Source organism: Phascolarctos cinereus, unplaced genomic scaffold, assembly GCF_003287225.1.
Source record: "Phascolarctos cinereus isolate Bilbo 61053 unplaced genomic scaffold, phaCin_HiC Scaffold_4;HRSCAF=312, whole genome shotgun sequence".
NCBI classification, from domain to species: Eukaryota; Metazoa; Chordata; class Mammalia; order Diprotodontia; family Phascolarctidae; genus Phascolarctos; species Phascolarctos cinereus.
The window spans coordinates 93973163-93996127 of record NW_027555847.1 but is presented as its reverse complement, the minus strand read 5'-3'; the positions used below and the strand labels follow the sequence as shown (position 1 = coordinate 93996127).

At 39.6% G+C, this 22965-nt stretch overlaps 1 protein-coding gene across 4 annotated transcripts in view; it reads left to right on the top strand.

The window, feature by feature from the left end:
* Window positions 1-10318: 10318 nt before the first annotated feature.
* Window positions 10319-22965, top strand: part of SMARCC1 (SWI/SNF related BAF chromatin remodeling complex subunit C1) — a 173830-nt gene continuing 161183 nt past the window's right edge. The window contains exons 1-2 of one of the 4 annotated variants that reach the window (XM_020999003.2): window positions 10319-10619; window positions 16221-16340. In XM_020999003.2, the coding sequence (XP_020854662.1) occupies window positions 10413-10619; window positions 16221-16340 (327 nt within the window). In that variant the 5' untranslated portion in view covers window positions 10319-10412. The remainder of the gene's footprint in view (window positions 10620-16220; window positions 16341-22965) is intronic. The other 3 variants (XM_078152454.1, XM_020999002.2, XM_078152455.1) reach the window with 3 other exon arrangements.

The following is a 22965-nucleotide window of genomic DNA, read 5'->3' as shown; positions in this document are numbered from 1 at the left end:
ATTTAAGTTACAGATTTTATTGGCATATAATTGGGAAAATATTTTCTAATAATTTCCTTTATTTTTTGTGAATTCTTCATTTTCATTTTTGATGATGGTAATTTAGCTTTACTCTTTCTTTTTAAAAACCAAAATGAGGTAGTGGTTTATTTGGGTGTGGCCCATTTTTAAAATCATCTCCTAGTTTTATTAATTTGGTGCATTTTTACTTTAATTGTCAAATTTCTTCTGTAATTTTCAGAATTTCTTTTTTGGTATTTAAGTGAGGTTTTTTAATTTGTTAGTTTTCTTTCTTTCTTTTTTAGTTACATGTCAAATTCATTGATCAAGTCTTTCTTTTATTGATAAAAATGTTTAGAGATATAAATTTTCTCTTAAGGCCTACTTTGGCTGCGTTTCTAAAATTTTGGTATGTTGTCTAATGATTATCATTCTCTTGAATGAAATTATCTATTGTTTTTAAGGTTTGTCCTTTGACTCACCAATTCTTTAGGATTATTTATAATTATTCTAAATATAGATGTACATATATTATGTACATATGTAATCCAATTAATTTATAACTCATTTTCAGTGTCCCTTTATTATGTATATTTTTATTGCATTGTGGTAAGTAAAAACTGGTTTTTTTCCTGCATCTTTGTGAGGTTTTTGTGCCCTAATACATGGTCAATTTTTGTAAAGATGTCATGCACAGCTAAAAAATACATATTTTATTTTCTATTCTCATTCAATATCTTTATAGATGTATATCTAACTTTTCTAAGATTTTATTCTGGTCCTTGTTTATTTTCCAGTTACGTTTGTCTAGGTCTGAAAGGAGTATGTTGTGGTCCCCCACACTTATAGTTTTACTGTCTTTTGCCCCCCTGTAATTCATTTAGCTTTTAAGTATTTAGATGCTATCCCATTCAAAACATATATATATATTAAGAATTACTATTAATTCATTGTCTATGACAAACAGATTCCCTATTTATCTCTTTTAATCAAGTCTATTTTTGCACTTGTCTTGCCAGGGGTCATGATTCCTACTTCTGCTTTTTTGAGTTCAGCTGAAACACAATAGATTTTGTTCTAAATCTGACTGTCAATCTTTATATTTCAATAGTGTTTCTCACAAGGAACATATTGTTGGATTCTCCTTTTTAATCTGTTCTGCTATCCTCATCCTATGGGTGCTTTCATGCCATTCATATTCATAATTATGATAATTAATTTTGTATTTCCCTCAATCCTGTATTCTTATAATTTTTCCTCCTTTTTTATTGTTTCACCCTCTTTACAAAACAGAAAAGGGTAGAAAGAGGAGTATGCGCAACGTCAGTGCTCTATGCTTAATGAAATTTACTTCTGCTTCCCTGCCCCGCTTTTCCTTCCCTTTCCCAGACCCCAACCATAGGTTCTTCCTTTTTTTTCCCTTTCAAATCCTTCTTCACATTCTATCTTCTGAAATTAGAATTTCTTTTGCTTATTACTAATCCTTCCCTAAATCTACCCCTCCTCTTATTCCCTCTTCTATCTTTTCAACATTCCCTTTTGTTTACCTGATGAGCTAAGTGTATTTTTATACCGAACTCTGTGTGTGTTCTACCTTCCTTTGATTAGTTTAGATAACATGACTCTCTTGCCCTAATTCCTTATTTGTATAGTTTTATTCTTGTGTATTTTACCTATATGATATGTTCCCCTACCTTTCCTCCACTTTTCTTCCCTTAGTGTATTCCTTTTCCCCTCCATTTCTTTTCTTCTTTTAGGTTAAAATATAATAAAAGCCGTTCTTGGGCTCCTGTCTTATTGAACTCTCTCTGTGACCCTTGTTGGCATTAGGGTTCTGAGTGGAACACATACATCATCTCCCCATATTACAGTTTAAACACTTTAAACACTTATTCTTACTTGACCCCTCCTGATTGCTTGCTAATATTATAGTTTTACTCTTCTCTTGACTCTTATGTTTGTATTTCAAACTTTCTACTCAGCTTTGATCTTTTCATCAGGAGTACTTAGAAGTCTTTTATTTCATTAAATATTTATTTTTCCCCTATAGGATTATACCAAGTTTTACTAGGCAGGTTATTTTTGGTTGTAATCCTATATTTTTTATCTTTTGGAATATTGTGTTATAAGTGCTCTGCTCTTTTGTGGTAATAACTGCTAAGTCTTATGTGACCCAGACTGTGGTTCCCAGGTACTTGAACTCTTTATTTCTGGCTTCTTCAAGTATTTTCTCTTTGACCTGCAAGTTCTGGATTTTGATTATTGCATTCCTGGGAGTTTTCATTTTGGGATTTCTTTCGGAGTGTAACCAGTGGATTCTCTCTACTTTAACTTAATTGCTCTAGGTAGTTTTCTTTGATGATTTCTTGAAACCCAACTCCGGGGTACTAGCAACAGAGCTTTTATTTTTAATGACAACGGGGTTAAGTGACTTGTCCAGAGTCATGCAGTTAGTGAGTATTATGTGTCTGAGGTCAAATTTGAACTCAGGACCTCCTGACTCCAGGGCTGGTACTCTACCTATTGCAACACCTAGCTGCCCCAACAGAGCTTTTAGATGGCTCCTATTCCTGCTTCCTATACAGCATCAGGCTCAGGTCCAGCTCTGCTTTATCCACAATCACTTTTTCCCCTAGAACCCTGTAGCAAGCCCCAGTTCAATCCCTGAACGAGGTTCTTTTTGGTACATTTGTGGCTAGCCCATGTCCTCAATACCTGAAAACCTCTATGTGTTTCCATATGCTGACCTGGCCTGGAAACAGCACTTTTTGTGTTTACTTTGAATTTCCCTATCACTACTCTTGGTAGGTCTTTGTTGGAGTAGTTATGTGAGAGTACTTCTGGGCTATATTGTTTCCTGCCATCTTTGATGGTCTCTTCGCAGCTTACTTTTTCAAATATTCACTACTTACCTTTTAATAATATATATTTTTTACCTTCTTATTTGGTATTTTATTTTTTCCCCAGTTCATATAAAAATAATTTTTAACATTCATTTTTAAAACTTTGAGTTCCCAGTTATCTCCCTTCCTCCCTCCCCACCTCTCTACTCCCCCATTCAGAAGACAAGCAATTCAATATAAGTTATAGATGTGTAGTCCTGCAAAATACTTCCATAATAGTCACGTTGTGAAAGACTAACTATATTTCTGTCCATCCTATCCCGCCCCCTATGTATTTTATTCTTTCCTTTCACCCTGGCCCTCCTCAAAAGTGTTTGCTTTTGATTATTCTCCCAATCTGCCCTCCCTTCCATCCCTATTTTCCTGTAGGGTAACATAGATTTCTATACCCAATTAAGTATGTATGTTATTCCCTCTTTAAGCCAATTCTGATAAGAGTAAGGTTCACTCATTCCCTCTCACCTCCCCCCTCTTCTCCTCCACTGTAAAGCTTTTTCTTGCCTCTTTTATGTGAGATAATTTACCCCATTCTACCTCTCCCTTTCTCCTTCTCCAAGTACTTTCCTCTTTCCCCCTTAATTTTATTTTTTAGATATCATCCCTTCATATTCAACTCACACCTGTGCCCTCTGTCTATATATACTTCCTCTAACTATCCTAATAATGAGAAAGGTCTTGGGGCAGCTAGGTGGCACAGTGGATAGAGTGCCGGTCCTGAAGTCAGAAGGACCTAAGTTCAAATCCGGCCTCAGACCAAACACTTAACACTTATTAGCTGTGTGACTCTGGGCAAGTCACTTAACCCCAATTGCCTAAAAAAAAAAAAAAGAGAAAGTTCTTATGCATTACAAATGTCATCTTTCCAATGTAAGAATGTAAACAGTTTAACTTTAATAAGTCCCTTATGATTTCTCTTTCCTGTTTCCCTTTTTATCCTTCTCTTGAGTCTTGTATTTGAAAGTCAAATTTGCCATTTAGCTGTGGTCTTTTCTCAAGAATGCATGAAATTCCTCTATCTCATTGAATGCAATTTTTTTCCCCTCATGGATTATACTTAATTTTGCTGGGTAGGTGATTCTTAATCCTAGTGCCTTTGACCTCCAGAATATCATATTCCAAGCCCTCTGGTCTCTTAATGTAGAAGCTGCTAAATCTTGTGTTATCTTGACTGTGGTTCCACAATACTTGAATTGTTTCTTTCTGGCTACTTGCAATATTTTCTACTTGACCTGGGAACTCTGGAATTTGGCTATAATATTCCTGGGAGTTTTCATTTTGGAATCTCAGGAAGTAAATGGTGGATTCTTTCAATTTCTATTTTACCCTCTGGTTCTAAAATATCAGGGCAGTTTTCCTTGATAATTTCTTGAAAGTTGATGTATAGGCTCTCTTTTTTTTTGATCATGGCATTCAGGTAATCCAATAATTTTTAAATTATCTCTCTTGGATCTATTTTCCAGGTCAGTTATTTTTTCCAATGAGATGTTTCACATTGTTTTCTACTTTTTCATTCTTTTGGTTCTTTTTTATAATTTCTTGATTTCTCACAGAGTCATAAACTTCCATTTGTTCCATTCTAATTTTTAAGGAATTATTTTCCTCAGTGAGCTTTTGGACCTCCTTTTCCATTTGGCCAATTCTACTTTTGAAGGCATCCTTCTCCTCATTGGCTTTTTGGACCTCTTTTGCCATTTGGTCTAGTCTATTTTTTAAGGTGTTATTTTCTCTAAGTTTTTTTTTTTGGGAGGGGGGTCTCCTTTACCAAGCTGTTAACTAACTTTTCATGATTTTCTTGTATCACTCTCATTTCTCTTCCCAATTTTTCTTCTACTTCTCTTACTTGATTTTCAAAATCTTTTTTTGAACTTTGTTATCTTCTTGTTGGTGTATGTCTTGATTTTTCTTGTCACCAAAGTAAGTTTCTAAGGTCAGAATTTTTTTTTCTGTTGTTTATTACTTGATTTTTAGCTTTTTGTTAAAGTAGGGCTCTGCTTCCATTCTGGAGGGTAAGCTGTTCCAAGTTTCAGGGGTTTTGTGCAGCTATTTTCAGAGATACTTCTAGGGACCTGTAGATTTTCAGTTCTTCCAAGGTGGTATGATCTTTTTTGAAAAATTTTATTAATTTATTTTGATTTATCAACAATCACTTCCATATGCTTTTGAGTTGAAAATTTTTCTCCCCTTTCCTTCCCCTCCCTCTCCCCAAGATGGCACACAATCTGATATAGGCTATACATTTACATACCCATTAAACATATTTTCACATTAGTGAAGTTGTAAGTAAAAATTAAAACCAATAGGAGGAACCCTCAGAAAGAGGAAACAAAACTCAACAGAAGGTAAAAGTAAGTGATAGCGATTTGACTTCCATAGTTCTTTCTTTGGATGTGGACAGCATTTTCCATCCCGAGGCCTCTGGAGATATCTTAGATCCTTGTAATGCTGAGAAGGGTTCAGTTTAACAATATTAGTCATTGCATAACGTGGCTGTTATTGTGTACAAAGTCCTCTTGGTTTTGCTCGCTTCACTCAGCATCAGACCATACAAGTCTTTCCAGGTTTTTCTGAAGTCAGCCTGTTCATCATTTCTTATAGCACAATAGTATTCCATTACATCCCATATACCACAACTTGCTCAGCCATTCCCCAATTGATGGGCATCCTCTCAATTTCCAATTCTTTGCCACCACAAAAAGAGCTGCTATGAACATTTTTGTACATGTGGGTCTTTTTCCCATTTGTTTGATCTCTTTGGGATATAGCCCTAGAAGTGCTATTGCTGGATCAAAGGGTATGCACATTTTTGTAGACTTTTGGGCATAGTTCCAAATTGTTCTCCAGAATGGTTGGATCATTTCACAACTCCACCAACAATGTATTAGTGTTCCAATTTTCCCACATCTTCTCCAACATTTATCATTTTCCTGTTTTGTCATGTTGGCCAATCTGATCGGTGTGATGTGGTACCTCAGAGTTGTTTTGATTTGCATTTCTCTAATCAATAACGATTTAGAGCATTTTTTCAACTGACTATAGATGGCTTTAATTTCTTCATCTGAGAACTGTCTGTTCATATCCTTTGACCATTTATCAATTGGGGAATGGCTTGTGTTTTTATAAATTTGTCTTAATTCTCTATATATTTTAGAAATGAGGCCTTTATCAGAGAGACTGGTTGTAAAAATTCTTTCCCAGTTTTCTACCTTCCTTCTAATCTTAGTTGCATTGGCTTTGTTTGTGCAAAAATTTTTAATTTAATGTAATCAAAATTACCCATTTTGCTTTTCATAATGTTCTCTATCTCCCATTTGTCATGAATCCTTCTGTTCTCCATAGATCTGACAGGTAAACTATTCCTTGTTCTCCCAGTTTACTTATGGTATCAGCCTTTAGATCTAAGTCATGAACCCATTTTGACTTTATTTTGGTATACGGTGTGAGATTTGGGTCTATGCCTAGTTTCTGCCATACTCTTTTCCAGTTTTCCCAGCAGTTTTTTTCAAAGAGTGGGTTCTTATCCCAGAAGCTGAGGTCTTTGTGTGTTTATCAAATAATAGATTACTATAGTCATTGACTACTGTGTCTTGCATATTTAACCTATTCCACTGATGCACAAGGTGGTACGATCTAAGGAGAGTTGTTTACTCCTCTCCTGGCCTGTGCCCTGGTCTTTGAGGGGCCACAAGCACTCTTTTCTGCCTTGGAACTGTGAGGAGGATTCTCCCTCTATAGCCACTACAAGGTCCACCACACCAACACTCCTCCTTGCCCCAGGACCACCACCCAGAACTGTGACCTAGATTCAAGCACAGGCAAAGCATGAGAATCCTGCACCAGCAGTGAGATCCCTGTGGTGCTGCTCTGATCAGCCACTTGGTTACCTCTCAGTCTGTGGGCTGAGAGCTCCAGAAGCAGCCACTACGGCTGCTGCTGCTGATTCAATTGCTCCCTGGTTTGCTGGGGCCAGGGCTGTGCTGGGGCTGGGGCTGGACTGTGAACTCTCACCCAGACCTTTCCTACTGACCTTCTAACGTGTCTTCATCGTTTGTGGGCTGAGAAGTCTGGAAAACACCACTGTTGTCAGCGATTCAGTCCCTGAGGCCTGCTCTGGGTTTGCTGGGGCTTGGTCTGTACTGGCACAGCCTTTGCTAGACTGCGCTCCTCTCTCAGCCTGGTGCAACAGACCTTTTCTGTTGACCTTCCAGGTTGTCTTAGGCTGGAGATTTGTTTTACTCTGTCTTTTTGTGGGTTCTGCTGCTCTAGAATTTGGAGTCATTTTTTAAAGGTATTTATTTGGAGGAGTTTGGGGGAGAGCTCAGGGAAGTCCCTACCTTCACGCTGCCATCTTGGCTCTGCCCCTTAATAATATTTTTTAGAATTTTTCCAGGAATAGAAGTCAAGCCCACTGGCTGGACAATAGCTATTATATTCCATACACTTCCCACAAGGAAGCAGGAGATGCAGTATTATGCATCAGAAAGAACAAGGTCAGTTTGGCTGGATTGTGGAAAGGGAAAAATCATATAACAAGTCTCAAAAAGTAGTTTGGAGACAAGTCGTAAAAGGCCCAAACGGAGGCATTTGTATTTGAACCTAAAGGTCACAGGGAATCATTGGAGGTCATAGAGCACAGAAATGATATGGTCAGATCTGAGCTTTAGGTAAATCTCTTCGGCAGCTGTATCTAGGATAGAATGGTGGAATCAAGAGACCAATTAGGAGGCTACTGTGATAGTCTAGATGACCTGAGCTAAGGTGGTGGCCATGTGAACAGAGGAAATCAAAGAAGGGAGAGATGTGGAATCAGAAATGACAGTATTTGGCAAGTGACTGAACATGTAAGGTGTAGGAGAATGAAGAGTTGAAGATGATCCTAGGGTTGTAAACTTGAGTATATGTAAGGATGGTGGTATCCTTGACAGAAGCAGGGAAACCTGGATAAAGGATGATTCTAGGAAGAAAGATGATAAATTCTGTTTTGGACATGTTGAGTTTGAGATGTCTATAGGACATCCAGTTAAAACTGTCCAATAAGCAACTGATAGCCTCTGTTTTCTAAACAAAGTAGGAGATGAGGTCTTCTTCTAGAAGGAAGTGGTTCAGAGAGAGTATAAGTCTTGAGAAGTTAAGAAAAGTTTTGGATTTGAGGTTGATGATCAGTGAGGCCAAAGTATCCAAGGGAACATGGCTGAGTATATTCATGTCCTCAAGTATGAGGACAGACTTTAAGAGGAAGACTACGATCCAGGCATTGAGCTCCTTGACCAGATGATATGGTGGCTAATATGGGATTATAACTAGGATTTGGACTGGGTGGGAAAGATGATATGAACCTCAAAGGAGGAGAGGTTATTGAATGGCAAGAGGACATTCTTGAAGTTAGGATTCTTGATGTTTTAAAGCAGGTTCTTGACTTCTCTTGGTTCTCACAAGTTAGAAACTCTTGTAGTTCCCAGATCCTGGGGTGGCAGAGGAAGTATAAAGTGGTGATTAATTCCTGCCTGAACTCATTTCCCACACCTCGGGGTACTGAAGCTTCATTCCAAGATGGCAGACACTAAAGCACACCTAGAGGTCACCCATCATATGGCACCAGTACACTGTCCCTCAGTCCCTTTGGTGGGCCGAGATCTGGGGTTTATGATAGTTTAGGGTCCCCTTAAAATAGGTTCTTTGATGCTCCGGACACCTAGAAGCTGAGGCCTGGGACGGATAGGCCATGCCTTTGGAGCTAGTTCTCCGTGTCACAGAATTTAGAAGTGGAAGAGACTGCAGGGACCAGCTGTTATTTTATAGATGTGGAAACTAAGGCCCTTAGAACTTAATTGAGTTGCCTGAGGTCATTCAACATTATCTCATTCTCCTCTTAACTCCTTATAATACTTAAATGGCATAGGAGTCTTTATAGGGAGATAGAATGGATAGAATGTTTGGAGTCAGGAAGATTTGAATGCATTCTGCCTCTATGAGCAAGAGCAAGTCACTAAAGCTGTGTTAGAGATAATATATGTAACAAAACTACTTTAAGTGCTGTATACATGCTAGCTAAACATTGATCTATACAACATGGTTATTCTAGTTGCCTTGCTTACTCTTAGGTGAGTAAGATCTTTCAGGACATTTACTTATAGCCTGAGCCCTATTTTGTCTTGTAGGCCAGCAGCAATCTGCCTTAGGAAAGCTTCTCCAAGAAAAGAGCTCATCCAGTGTGGAGAGCCCTGGCTTTAGGGGAGGTCAGACCTCTTAACGAGGTCTGAATATCTACAATCTGGACAAAAGGGGCTGGTAGATTATTCAAGTGTGGGATGGTCCTTCAATCAACTAATCAATAAACATTAAGTGCCTACTGTGTCCCAAGCACTGTGATCTGTACAGGTAGGTGAGTGGTGACCAAGTTAGCTGAGATTGAAGGGTGCAATCGTATGAATTGAAGGGAGTATTGAGAATACCTGTATCCAACTCTCAGCTTGGTTAGGTAAACTCACTTTTGTGCCCAAGAGAAAGCGACTTCCCCCTCTTCTGGGGGTCAGTGTTTCTCTTTGGTGAAATAAAGAGGGTTGCATTAGACCATCTCCAATGATACTTCCTTCTGTGATCTCAAGATTGGGTGACAAGCCCTGCCCCAGAGTTGGGGGGGATTGTGCCTTGGTCTGGGCTAAGGTAAACTCCAGAAACTGCTTGGACCGATACAGCTTGACACTTCTTCTGTAACTTATTTTAGTGAGTAGCCTGGGGGAAATAAGGCGAGAATGATTTGCCCAGGGTCCCAGAGCTTGAACCCAGATTTGACACCAAAGTCTCGCCTTCATCCACTTTGCTAGGATGCCTCTCTCATAGAGCAGGTGCTCCATTTATTTTGGCTGAATGAATGAATGAATGAATGAATGGGAAAGTTCTGGAGTCTGGGGAATGAAGGACATATGCAAGTGGCCGGAAGTGAAAAAGCATTTCTCCAGCTCTGAGGCTGGAGGCCGCGTTTTCCGAGTTAGTCCGTAACATTTATTAGGCGCCGACTGTGTGCCAGGCACCGTGCGAAGCGCCGGGGATACAAAGAAAGGCTATCCAGGAGCTCGTGGTCTCACCGGAGAGATAATTTGAAACAATAAACAGAGGGAAGGCCGGGACATAAGAGGAACCGGGATAGACACCTCTAGGAAGTAGAACAGCGCGTTAAAGAATGGATACCGGCTGCGCGCGCACCCTCAGGAGCGCGGAGAGGGCGGGGAAAGAAAAAAAAGTTTTGTGAACTGGCGGAAATCCCAGGGGCCGGGGAGCCAGCTCAGCGCATGCGTTCCCGCGTGCTCGAAGTGGCCCAATGCTTTATGAGCCGAAGCGCGGGCGGGGGCGGGCCCGGCCTGAGCCGGAGAAGAAGGAAGTGGGAGGAGGGAAGAGGAGAAGGGGGAGGGACCACGGCGCGCGCGAGGCGTCCCGCTGGAGTTGGGAGGTGCGCGCGCAGGCGGCGAGTCCTAGAGCAGGCGGCGGCGGCGGCGGACACGGCAAACGGCGACAATGGCCGCGGCAGCGGGCGGCGGGGGCGGCGGGACCCCAGGGGCGGCGGCGGGCGGCGCGGGGCCGGGGGGCACGGCGGCGGCGGCCGTGGGCCTGGCGCTGTGTAGGCGGAAGGACGGGGGCCCGGCGGGCAAGTTTTGGGAGAGCCCGGAGACGGTTTCCCAGCTGGACTCGGTGCGGGTCTGGCTGGGCAAGCATTACAAGAAGGTGGGTCCTCGCGGGGGGTGGCCGCGGGGTCCGGGGTGGGGTGCGGGATGCTCGCCTGGGCAGGGAGCGGCCCGGTCGGGCCCTCCTCCGCCCGCAGCCCTCCCCCCCCATTCCCCGCCATGAGGGACAACAAAGGGCGGCCCGCGGCTCCGGGGCTTCCCCTCGCCGCCTCCCCCGAGGAGCCTTCCCTCCCCGCAGGAGGGGGCAGGGGGCGCCGGGTACTCGGCTGTGCCTTGCGCGAGCCCCACGCTGGAATGGGAGAACCGCGAGCGTCGCCTCCAGGAAGTCTTCCCAGCTGTGCCTCCCTCCTCCCCCACCCCTGCTTGGGTAGCCACCCTCCTGTTGCACTTTCCTAGCTAATGTGTCGTTGTCTTGGGCGGGTTAGACCGTAAGCGCCCTGAGGGCCGGCCTTTATCCAACCTTTCCGTCCCCTTCTTTGGACCACTCTGGAGTCGGAGGAGGGATTCTCATTTAGCTGTTGGATGGGTCGTGGGGGGCTGGGGGTGTGTGTGAGCTGGGTGGGGAGTGTTGCTGCTGCCTTCCTTAAACTGGGGGAGCTCTGGGCCTTGAGTTTGCCAGCCCCCAATCCTTGCAGTGCACGACTCCCTTTTTCATCAAAATATCCCAACAAAGGAGCACTTTTATTAATCTATTTTTTAAAAAATGTGCTAATCCACAGAACATGAGGACTTACTGTATATGCTCTGGTTAGGTATATAAGGTGGTTGAAACCTCCCGCCCCCAAATTATAGCGCTTCAAAGCTTGCAAAGCATTTTACGTATTAACGTGCCATCTCACAACCATCCAGTGAGATATTTTCTGTTATCTTCATTTTACAGGTAGGGAAACTGAGGCTGAGAGGTTAATTGGCCTGCCTGAATCACAAAGCTAGGAGGTACTAGAGACATAATTTGAATTCAAGTCTGACTCCCAAGTCTAGCACTTTCTACTTTTTGAGGCTTTTTTTTTTAAGGCATTTGGGGTGGAAAGCATGTCAGTTGGGGGAAGTTGTTAAAACTAGCCTGAAGTTTTTGTTCGGAGTTTGTAACCTCAAAGTAAGGTTACAAAAACTATTAAGAGAGAATGGCTGAGAAGATTTTTTTTCCTTAGATATTTTTTAATTTTAATTTTTTTAATTTTGAACTTAAATGTCCCTGACACCCCCACCATCATCTATAAAAAGATGATTCTATGTGGTAATCAAGAATTTCCATTTCCCGCTGCTTGCTTTTTTTTTAAAGTATAAAATGAATTCATGTTTGCTTTCGTAACTAACTCCTGAGTGTTTGTTCATCCTTATGAACTTTTCTATCTGTTCTGTGAAATGCATTGAATATTTAGGAGAAAGTAACCAGAGTTAGAAGCTTAATGATTACTACATACTTGTTGCCAGGTACAAGTATGAATTTCATTTCACTTTTGGTAATGTAGCAGCTCTGAAGACGGTGTCAGTGCTTTTCTAGATGCTTAATATTAAGCACTACTTTTTTTTTGAAGCACTTTGCAGAGGAAAATGCCCTGAATTTGGAATTAACAGTACCTTAATTTGAATCCCACCTCTGCCACTTATGTGTATGACCTTGGAAAAGTCACTTAACCTCTGGGTCTTGGTTTCCTCATTTTAAAAATCATTGGGTTTGACTAGGTCACCTCTTAACATCCCATCCAGCTGTAGATATGTGATCTAAAGAACTTTAGGTGCGTAAGAAAATAATTTGCCAACTTAACCAAGTGGAAATGAGTTTTTATTATAGTCAGTAAGAGCCTTGTGTAAGATTTGTGGAATTGAGTCTATACCATTTAGTCTCAAACTTTTTGGTCTCAGGATTCCTTTACCGTTATAAAAATTACTGAGTGCTTTTGTTTATGTGGGTTACATAAATCAGTATTTACTACATTATAAATTAAAATGTCTTAGCGTTATTATAAAAATAGTTTTGACTTTGTAGACCCCTGGAAAGGGTCTTGAGACTCTTGAGTTCCCCAGATCACACTTTGAATGCTAGTGGGAATCAGCAACTAGTCAGAGACTAGTGACTGTCACTTCACCTCACTTCTGTGTTCTTCCAGTATTTCCCTATTTTTCTTTTGGCCTAGCTGCTTAAGGATGCATCCCTCAAAGGTGTACTTGAGGTATTTCACAGTTCTGAGGCTCTGGTGTTTTTGTTCAGGAGTCCTAGGGATCACTGGTCAGCTGGCTATAGAGCAGATCCAGATGTGCATTTCTAGGGAAGCACTAGTGCTCCATATCTTATTATTCTAAGCCACTTAGTGCCCAAGTGTGTGTTTATCCTTGATCTTTTTCAGTAGCTTGAAATTAAAGTTTAAAGTTGGTTCCAAGAAGAGTAAAGAAAATCCACATCTTCCCTTTGTAAAGGTGGGGAACTATGTGGGTGGAGTATTATATATCCTGTCAGGCACTATTTTGCTAAACTGCTATTTTAAAAAAAAATTTTAAAAATCTTTTTTGTTACACTGGCTGAGTACAGGAGGGCAGCGGGTATATTTAGAAGTATATGATAAAAGCTATCAATGAAGATAAAATGTTTTAGAAATATGTAATGGACAAAGGAGTGATTATAGTAGTTTTGGAAAAAGTATTTCAGTGTCTTAAAAAATTTAAAGCTAAATGCTGATATTTTATGTCATTTTCAGTAGGGCTAAGGAGAGCTGAAAATGCAAGTTAAAACTTTTGTATTCTTTAGTGAGGCCTGTACCAATCAAAGTATGTTATGTATTAAACTAGATTGAATGTAATTCTACTCAAAGATTAGTCTGTTAATATTTTCATTGGTGCAACCAATAATATTTGAGCATCTTCTATTCCAAAGCAGTGGGAATTATGCTAATGGAGGAACAAAGTAAATTATGGCTCTTTTCTCTAAGGATCTTAATGGTGTAGTTGGGGGGAGACAACATAAGGACAAATGAAGGGTTAATATCTCAGAGCAGTGCTTGAGAAGTCAGTAAGTCTGTATGGGTGTGTGTGGGTGTAAAACTGACAATATTTGTCTAACCTGATTGAAAATATTGTCTGTGAATATAAAGTTAGGTTGTTAATTTTTAATCTTAATTAGTATCATATTTTGATGGACATCATGAAATGAAATAGTGAAAGCATTTTGAAAAGTACAATGCTGATGTCAGGTGGTAGTATTGTTACTGTTTTATATTGCAGCTGAGGTTTTTATTTTGGTCAGGTGTTACTTGGTCTGTCTGTCTGTCTGTCTGTCTCTCTCTCTCTCTCTCTCTCTCTCTCTCTCTCTCTCTCTCTCTCTCTCTCTCTGTCTCTCTCTCCTCCCTCTCCCCCCTCCCTCTCTCCCTCTCTCCCCCTCTCCCCCCTTCCCTCTCTCCCCCTCCTTCTCTCTCTCCTCAGTCTGTCCCCCACCCCCTTTCCTTTCCTCTGTACCCTTACCCCTCATATGTCATGTTCTACATTTTGTTGGTTTAGTTATAAATATCAATGAAATTGTTAAATTCTTCACAACATGCAAACAAAACATACCATTCATTGCCTGCCTTTCTGTGTTAAATTTTTCATTGTATAGTTTGGGAATGAGGTATGTGGTAGTTTTCATAGATAAATATACTCTTATCAGATAAATTTTTATTTCTTGTTATTGGATAGTTAAATAGTCTGACTAGAATCAGATATTTAACGGTCTAGACATTGAACTTTTTAATAATAGCCTAGGAGATATTTTAATGGGAAGAGGAGGAGGGAAGAGCTTTGTGGTCTTTAATTTTTTCCCCCCCGAAAACAAAAACAAGACCCGAAACCCAGTTATCTATTTATTTATTTATTTATCCGTCTATTTATTTATTTGTTTATTTATTTTTCTTTTGGTCTTTAAAGCTCATCATACTTTGGAAATGCTTCTTTTTCTAGCTTTGAAAAGTAAAGCCACAGGGTTTGCCATGTAAATTTTATGTACTGACCAGTGATAACTAAGTGATAACTAATAATAACATATTTCCTATGAAATAAAATTTATATATATTAGCGGTCACTTGTGTGAATAATACATTAAAATAATTTTCTTCCTAGGGTATCTAAGAAAAAAACCCCAGAAGTCCTGAAGTGGTACATAAGGGTTTAGTGTTACTACATGAGTCTAATCCAGAGTTTACTACTCTGTGTAACTGTGAGTTAACAACTCTGGGGCCTCAGTTAGCTCTCCTGATTTAAAAAAAAAAGGTGTTTAAACTGGATGAACTCTAAAGTCCCTTCCAGTTTTCAGTTTAGACTCCTAAGTAGCTTTGAACTTGTATTGGGCAATAGCTGAAGAAAAAGAATTGTCAGTACATCTCAAACACTTTTCAAAGAGCATGTTGTAGTTTTAGTTTTCTTGTTGCTCTACAACAATTATTAAAATTATTTTCTAATGATTGTGACAGTATTTGAAACATCAGGCAACTTAAAAAGAGTGTGGCGTAAATGGTCACACTTGAGGTTCTGACAGTCAAGGACTTAAAATTGGTAGTTGTCAAACTTGAACTCTGTCAACTTTCTGATTGTGTGTAAATATACACTTATTTGGCCTTTTGAAATGTGTTTTTATGAAAACCTTTAAGATAAAGGGAATCTGGTTAGAAGGATAGAGAGAAGATTGCTTGGGGAAAATAAAACATTTCAACTATAAATACTAGTTGTCAGCAATTAATTACAGCTTGGCTATTCCATTTATACATTGGAAAAACTAATGCATTTAAGCAAATCAAAATTCCTTGAAAATGTAAGCTTTTAAAATAATTGTCTTTTTATATCAGGTTACATATGTGGTTGGCTACAGCACAAAATGAGTTCTCGTCAGCATAATGAACATGTGGCTTTCCAATAATGCTACCCTGTGCAACTGTTATTATCTTGTAGTTTCACCCATCAGTCTGACTTTTAAAATCATTTAGTGATAGAAACAAACACATTAAGATTGAAATGTTGAATGGAGCCTGTCAAGGCTTGAAGATAGGAAATGAGGCAGAATAGCTTATGTACTCTTTTTTCCTGAGACTAGAAGAAATTACTGGGAGATTGTTAAAGCCAGTGAGTTAATTGTTTTTTTCTTAGAGCATGGAGTTGAGGAGCAAAGGTGAATTTGTACCTCCTAGCCAAATTTGGCTCATTAACAGTATTCCATTGAGTACTTCAACTATAATCTCTTAAAACCCGTAGCACTTAGTATCTCACCCATTCGATGCTTGTCAATTGCTACCTTGTGAGATGTTATTGTTTAGCTCTCCATTTGTGTAACTTGTTCCTCTAACTACATTGTAAAATTCTCAGAAGTAGGGATCATAGCTAATTCATTTTTCATCCTCCAGTACAGTATTTTCTGCTGCTTTGGAATAGAAGGAAGGAATTTAAATAATTGTTGCATTGCTGAATATTTCAAGAGATTAATCTGAATAAAATAACACTGAATTTGATTTAATATGTATATTCATTGCTTTTTTGCCCTTTTTTTCCTTTTCGGTAAAATAATGGTTGTTTTTGCTTTAGGTTGAAGGTTTCTTTTACTGTGTTTAGGTATATTATCTTCTTGTTAATTCTTTCATAGCAGAAATTTCACCAAGATTAAGGCTTTATTTGTGTTTTGCAGTATGTTCAAGCAGATGCTCCTACAAATAAAACTTTGGCTGGGCTAGTAGTACAGCTTCTACAGTTTCAAGAAGATGCCTTTGGGAAACATGTCACCAATCCTGCCTTCACTAAACTTCCTGTAAGTAGTACAGTTTTATTTACCTTCTGCTCAACATATATATTCCTGATGGACAAAATTATCAATAGCTATTTCCTAGTCTCTTGTTAGGACAGCTAGGTGGCCCAGTGGATAGAGTGCTGGGCCTGGAGTCAGGAAGACTCCTCTACCTGAGTTCAAATCCAGACTCAGACACTTACTAGCTGTATGACCCTGGGCCAGTCACTTAACTCTGTTTGCCTCAGTTTTCTCATCTGTAAAATGAGCTGGAGAAGGAAATGGCTAACCACTCCAGTACCTTTGCCAAGAAACCCTAGATGGGGTCACAGGGAGTCAGCCAGGACTGAAAACAACTGAACAACAACAAAGACTCTTGTTAGTGCTTGAAATGAAAGAGCAGTAAGAATTTAAATTAGAAATAAATCATTTAAAATGACTTTTATGAATTCCATTGTTTTTGAACAATAAGCCAGGATCTCACAAATCAGGATATATAATCTCTATAGCGATGATTCTCAAATCTCCTTATCTAACCCTAACTTCTTTGCTGAACTCTAGTCTCACATCTCCAGTCACTTATTAGACCTCTCCAACTGCATGTGCTAAAGACATCTCAAATTCAACAGGTACAAACCCAAACCCTTTATCTTTCCCCCCAAATCCTCTCCCCTTCTGTATTTCCATGTTACCATTGAGGACTTTACCATCCTCCCAGTCCTCTAGGCTCCCAGCCTAGGTGTTATCCATCCTTAACTCCTTTCTTTCTTCTCCCCTACAGCTCCCCTCCCATTCTGTTGCCAAGGTCTTTTGATTTCATCTTTGCACCATCTCTCCAGTACTCCCTCCTCTCTTCTGAAACTAGTGCATGCCTTTTTCACCTCAGGCCTAGACTATTGGGATAGCTTGCTGTTAGTCTGCCTGCCTTAAGTTTTAAGGTTCATCCCCCACTCAGCTGTCAGAGTGATACTTTTTAAGTGAATCAGAGTGATCTTTTTAAAGTGAAAGTCTGACCAAGTCCCATTCTCCTATACCCCACCTCATTTAGTCAACTCCAGTGGCTTCCTATCACTTACAAGATCAAATATTAAATCTTCTCTTTGGTGTTCAGCACCCTTAATCACTTGCTCCATCTCCTATCCTTCTTGTCTTCTTACATCTTAACTCCCGTTAGCACCCTTTGATCCACAACATTGGCTTCCTTATTGTTCTTGACACTTCCTCTGGCTGTCCCCTGTGCCTGGAATGTTTTCCCTCCTCATCTCCTGTCTTCTCTGTTTACTTCAAGTCTCAGATAATATCCCAGGTTATATAGGAACCTTTTCCCAAGCCCTCTTAATTCTAGAGCCTTCCCTCTGTTAATTATTTTTACCACATCCCGTATATGACTTGTTTGTACATAGTTATTTGCTTATTGTCTTCCCCATTAGATAGTGAGCTACTCAAGAGCAGGGCTATCTTTTCCTATCATTGTATCCTCAGCACTTTCCACAGTGCCTGGCAAACAGTAGGCAGTTAACAAATGTTGATGGACTGACTGTCCCTTGGACTATTTATAAGATTAGAAGTGTTGGCCAGTTCTCAGTAACTTTCCTCACTCTTGAACTTTCAGTTCCTTAATTCCTTGTAACATTACTGCCATCCTAGTTTGTCCTGTATATCAGAAACTTTGACACACTGGTCATCTTTCTCTTCTGACCTGAGCAACATTGAAGTCTTAGGCAGGGATTTTTATTTCTAAGGAAAAGTGTCAAGTTTATAATGTACATGAAGCATAAGAAAATCCAAGATATGAAAAGGTGACAGCTTTACATAAACCAAACAGAAAGCTAGTATTCCTGTGCTCGTCTCTTTTTTGGATGATAGCTTTCAACCTAGAGCTGTCTCAGTGAAATTGTCAAAGAAAGAAAGAAAAAAGAAGAAAAAATGGGGAGCATGGAGGAATATAAAAATGAGGACTTTCGAGGGGTGGAGCCAAGATGGCGGAGTAAAAGCAGTGACTTGCTTGAACTCTTCCCCAAACCCCTCTAAATACCCGTGGAAAATGGCTCTCCACAAATTCTAAAGCAGCAGAACCCACAAAAAGATAGAGTGAAACAAATTTCCAGCCCAAGACAATCTGGATGGTTGATTGGAAAGGTATATTGCACTGAGCGGGAAGAGGAATGCAGTTTGGTGTGGGTGCACAGGCAAAGCAGGCCTCATTGAACCTGGAGCAGCCCTCAGAGGACCGACTCAGAGGAAGATGTGGCGATTTTCAGACTTCTCAACCTACAAATGCCAAAGACAACTTGGAAGGTCAGTAGGAAAAGTCTGTGACCATGGTGAGAGAGAAGCTCAGTCCTAGCCGTGGGGCAGTGGCTGCTTGTGGAGCTCTAGGCCTACAGACTGAGGGGGAATCAAGTGGCTGATCAGAGGGGGATGGCTGGGATCTCTCTATTGGTGCAGGATTCTCTTGCTTAGCCTGTGCTTGGATCTGGGTCACAGTTCTGGGTGGTGGTCCTAGGGCAAGCAGGAGTGCTGGTGCTGGTGGAGCTTGTAGTGGCTCTGGAGAGGAAACCTTGCCTCTCCAAGGCAGAAAAGACGCTTGTGGTCACTCATAGACAAGAGCAAAGGCCAGAAAAGGAGTAAATACTTCGTCCTTTATCATACCACCTTTGGAAGAACTGAAAATTTACGGGACCCTAGAAGTGTCTCTGAAAACAGCTGCACAGAAACCCCAAAGATTGGGATGGTACATTCTCCACACTGGAAGCAGACTCCTACCTTAACAGAGAGTTTATAACTCAAGTAATTGGCCGAGATCATGAGCAGACAGCTCTTAAAAAAAAAAGTCAGACCATGGAATCTTTTTTTGGTGATGAAGAAGATCAAAACATACAACCAGAAGAAGTCAAAGCTCCTACATCCAAAGCCTCCAAGAAAAAAATATGAATTGGTCCCAGGCCATGGAAGAGCTCAAAAAGAATTTTGAGAAGCAAGTAAGAGTTGAGGAAAAACTGGGTAGAGAAATGAGAGTGATGCAAGAAAATCATGAAAAACAAGTCAAATAGTTTGGTAAAGGAGACCCAAAAAAATATTGAAGAAAATAACACCTTAAAAAATAGCCTAACCCAAATGGTGAAAGAGGTCCAAAAAGCCTGTGAGGAGAAGAATGTCTTCAAAAGCAGAGTTGGCCAAATGGGAAAGGAGGTCCAAAAGCTCACTGAAGAAGATACTTCCTTAAAAATTAGAATGGAGCAATTGGAAGCTAGTGACTTCATGAGAAATGAAGACACTGTAAAACAAAACCAAAAGAATGAAAAAATAGAAAACAATATGAAATATGTCATTGGAAAAACAACTGACCTGGAAAATAATCCAGGAGAGAGAATTTAAAAATTATTGGACTCTCTGAAAGCCATGATCAAAAAGAGAGCCTAGACATCATATTTCAAGAAATTATCAAGGAAAACTGCCCTGATATTTTAGAACCAGAGGACAAAATAGAAATTGAAAGAATCCAGCGATCACCTGGAAGATGATCCTCAAAGGAAAACTAGGAATATTGTAGCCAAATTCCAGAGTTCCCAGGTCAAGGAGAAAATATTGCAAGCAGCCAGAAAGAAACAATTCAAGTATAGTGGAAACACAATCAGGATAACACAAGATTTAGCAGCTTCTACATTAAGGGACTGGAGGGCTTGGAATATAATATTCTGGAGGTCAAAGGAAATAGAATTACAACCAAGAATCTCCTACCCAGCAAAACTGACTGTAATCCTTTAAGGGAAAAAATGGACATCAGTGAAATGGAGAACTTTCAAGCATTCTTGATAAAAAGACCAGAACTAAATAGAAAATTTGACTTTCAAATACAAGACTCAAGTGAAACATGAAGAGGTAAACAGAAAAAGAGAAATCATAAGGGACTTGTTAAGGTTGAACTGTTCATTATGTATTTGTAACTCATGAGACCTTTCTCAGTATTACGGTAGTTGGAGGGAAAAAATTGTATGTATTGATGTATGTAGATAGAAAGATAGATAAATAGAGGGCACAGGGTGAATTGAAGATGAAGGGGTGATATCTGGAGAACAAAATCAAGGGGTGAGAGAGGATTATACTGGGAGAAGGAGAAAAGGAGAGGTAGAATGGGGTAAATTATCTCACATAAAACTCACAAGAAAAGGCTTTTACAGTGGAAGGGAAATGGGGCAAGGTGAGAGGGAATGAGTGAATCTTATTCTCATTGGATTTGGCTTAAGGAGGGAATAACATACACACTCAATTGGGTATGGAAATCTGTCTTACCCTACAGGAAAATGGGGGGAAGAAGATAAGAGAGCTGGGGGATGATAGAGGGGAGGGCAGATTGGGGGAGGGGATAATCACAAGCAAACACTTCTGAGGGGGGACGAGGTCAAAAGAGAATATAAGTGGTGGGGAGGATAGGATTAAGGGAAATATAGTTAGTTTTTCACAACATAACTACAAGGGAAGTGTTTTGCATGATTATACATGTATAACCTGTATCGAGTTGCTTGCCTTCTCAATGAGGGTGGGCGTGGAGGGAGGAAGGGAGAAAATTTGGAACCCAAAGTTTTAAAAACAAATGCGAAAAAAAATTGTTTTCACATGCAACTGGGAAATAAGATATACAGGCAATGGAGTTATAGAAATCAAGCTGCCCCCACAGGAAAATTGAAGGGGAAGGGGATAAAAGAAGCAGGGGAGAGATAGAAAGGAAGGCAGATTAGGGGAAGGGGTACTCAGAATGCATTCACACCATCTTAGGGTGAAGGGAGGGATGAGATGGGGAGAAAATTTGGAACTCAAAATCTGGAAGTAAATGTTGAAAACTGAAAATAAATAATAATTTAAGAAAAAGGGCTTTTGTTAATCCACAGTCCTGGAAGAACTCTATTATATTATAGTAGGCTATATTATTTTTCCAACTAATTCTAACTCCTAGTTTTCTTTATTTCTCCTGTTTTCTGTCTCTTTAATCGTTATTATTCTCCAAGGTATTCAAAACTGGGCATAGTGTTCATGTAGCCAAACATGTAGGCAAAATTAGTTTCCCAGATTTTTACAACGATTAATTTTTGAAAAATGAATATTTTGTTGTGGCTCTTATAAAATATGGGACACAAATATTTTATATGAACAGGCTTGAAAGTTTCACAAGGAATCTTTAATTCACTTTTTGTTATACTTTGAATATTTTACCTTAGAGTAGCTAGTATTAAATTGCCGCTATGTGGATGTTTCTGGTTAAATGAATTTTTAAAACATTTTGAAATAAGTGCCATGGGAATTCTCATTAATATTCTTACACTAGCAGTCATCATGGTGGTAGCACCTGTTGTTGAAGTATATGATGCTGCTGGCTAGTGCTAAGCTTGGTAAAGGAGAATTGTGGATTCGGTATACCTTCATGTACAAGAAGAGTGCCTAGTAGAGAATAGATCCTGTAATTTGAAAGTCCTGCCAGAACATAATTTTTTTAAATGATGTTTTTTCCAATTATGTCTAAAAACAATTTTTAATATTTGCTTTAATATTTTGAATTCCAAATTCTCTTGTTACTTCCCTTCTCTTGCCCCTCATTGAGAAGGCAAGCAATTTGATATAGGTGATACATGTGCAGTCACGCAAAACATATTTCTGTATTAGCCAACTTGTGAAAGGAAACACTCAGGAAAAAACCACATGAAAAAAATCGTATGCTTCGATCGACATTCAGACTTCATCAGTTCTTTCTCTGGGAGTGGATAGCATTTTTCATCTTAAGTCTTTCAAAAATGTCTTAGATCTTTGTATTGTTAAGAACAGCTACGTCATTCCCAGTTGATTGTTGTACAATATTGCTGTTACTCTCTACAATGTTCTCCTCGTTCCTGCCAGAACATATTTAGTGTGTTCTGCACATGACTGTTCTGTCAACACTTTACTTATCAGTGTTTCTGGTCAGTCTTTTTTATTTGTGAGCAGGAATGTTGATAGCATGTGAGGATCAGGGCTATTTTCTGGTTGGCAAATGTTTCAAAGTTTTATAGTAGAAGTCCATGGGAAAATTGCATTTGCTTTATAGCCAGCTTTCTTGGAACACGTCTTTTCTTAAAGATGACAATGTGTCCTTTATAGGATTTGTTAAACAAATGAGCCTTTATTTGAAGAGCAGTTTATCCAGGAGTGTAAATTACAGTACAAGGCTAATTTCTTTAGTTTGAGTTTTTCACCTTGGGCTTGTAAGAAATTAGACAGGGTAGTGCAATAAATAGAAGACTCATTGAATTTGGAATCAGAAAGCTCTGGGTTCAGATACCACCTCTGACACTTAAAAATGTTGTGACCCTAGGCAAGTTTAACCCATCTAGACTTTTTGAATTGGGATCTGAGTAGGTGGAAGGATTTCTGATAGCAAAAAAAATAAAAATCATCAAGGCCTTGATATATCAACATCTGTAGCAAGTTACCGTAATGATAGTCCACACTGATAGAGTACTTTTAGGTTAGTTTACACTTTGCATACTTTTCCTCATTGATCTTCACAACAATTCCTCTGATGAAGGTGCTATTGTCATTCTTATTTTTTATAGATTAAGAAACTGACTCATAGGGTCTAATTGATTTGTTTATGATCATACAACTAGTAGGAATCTGA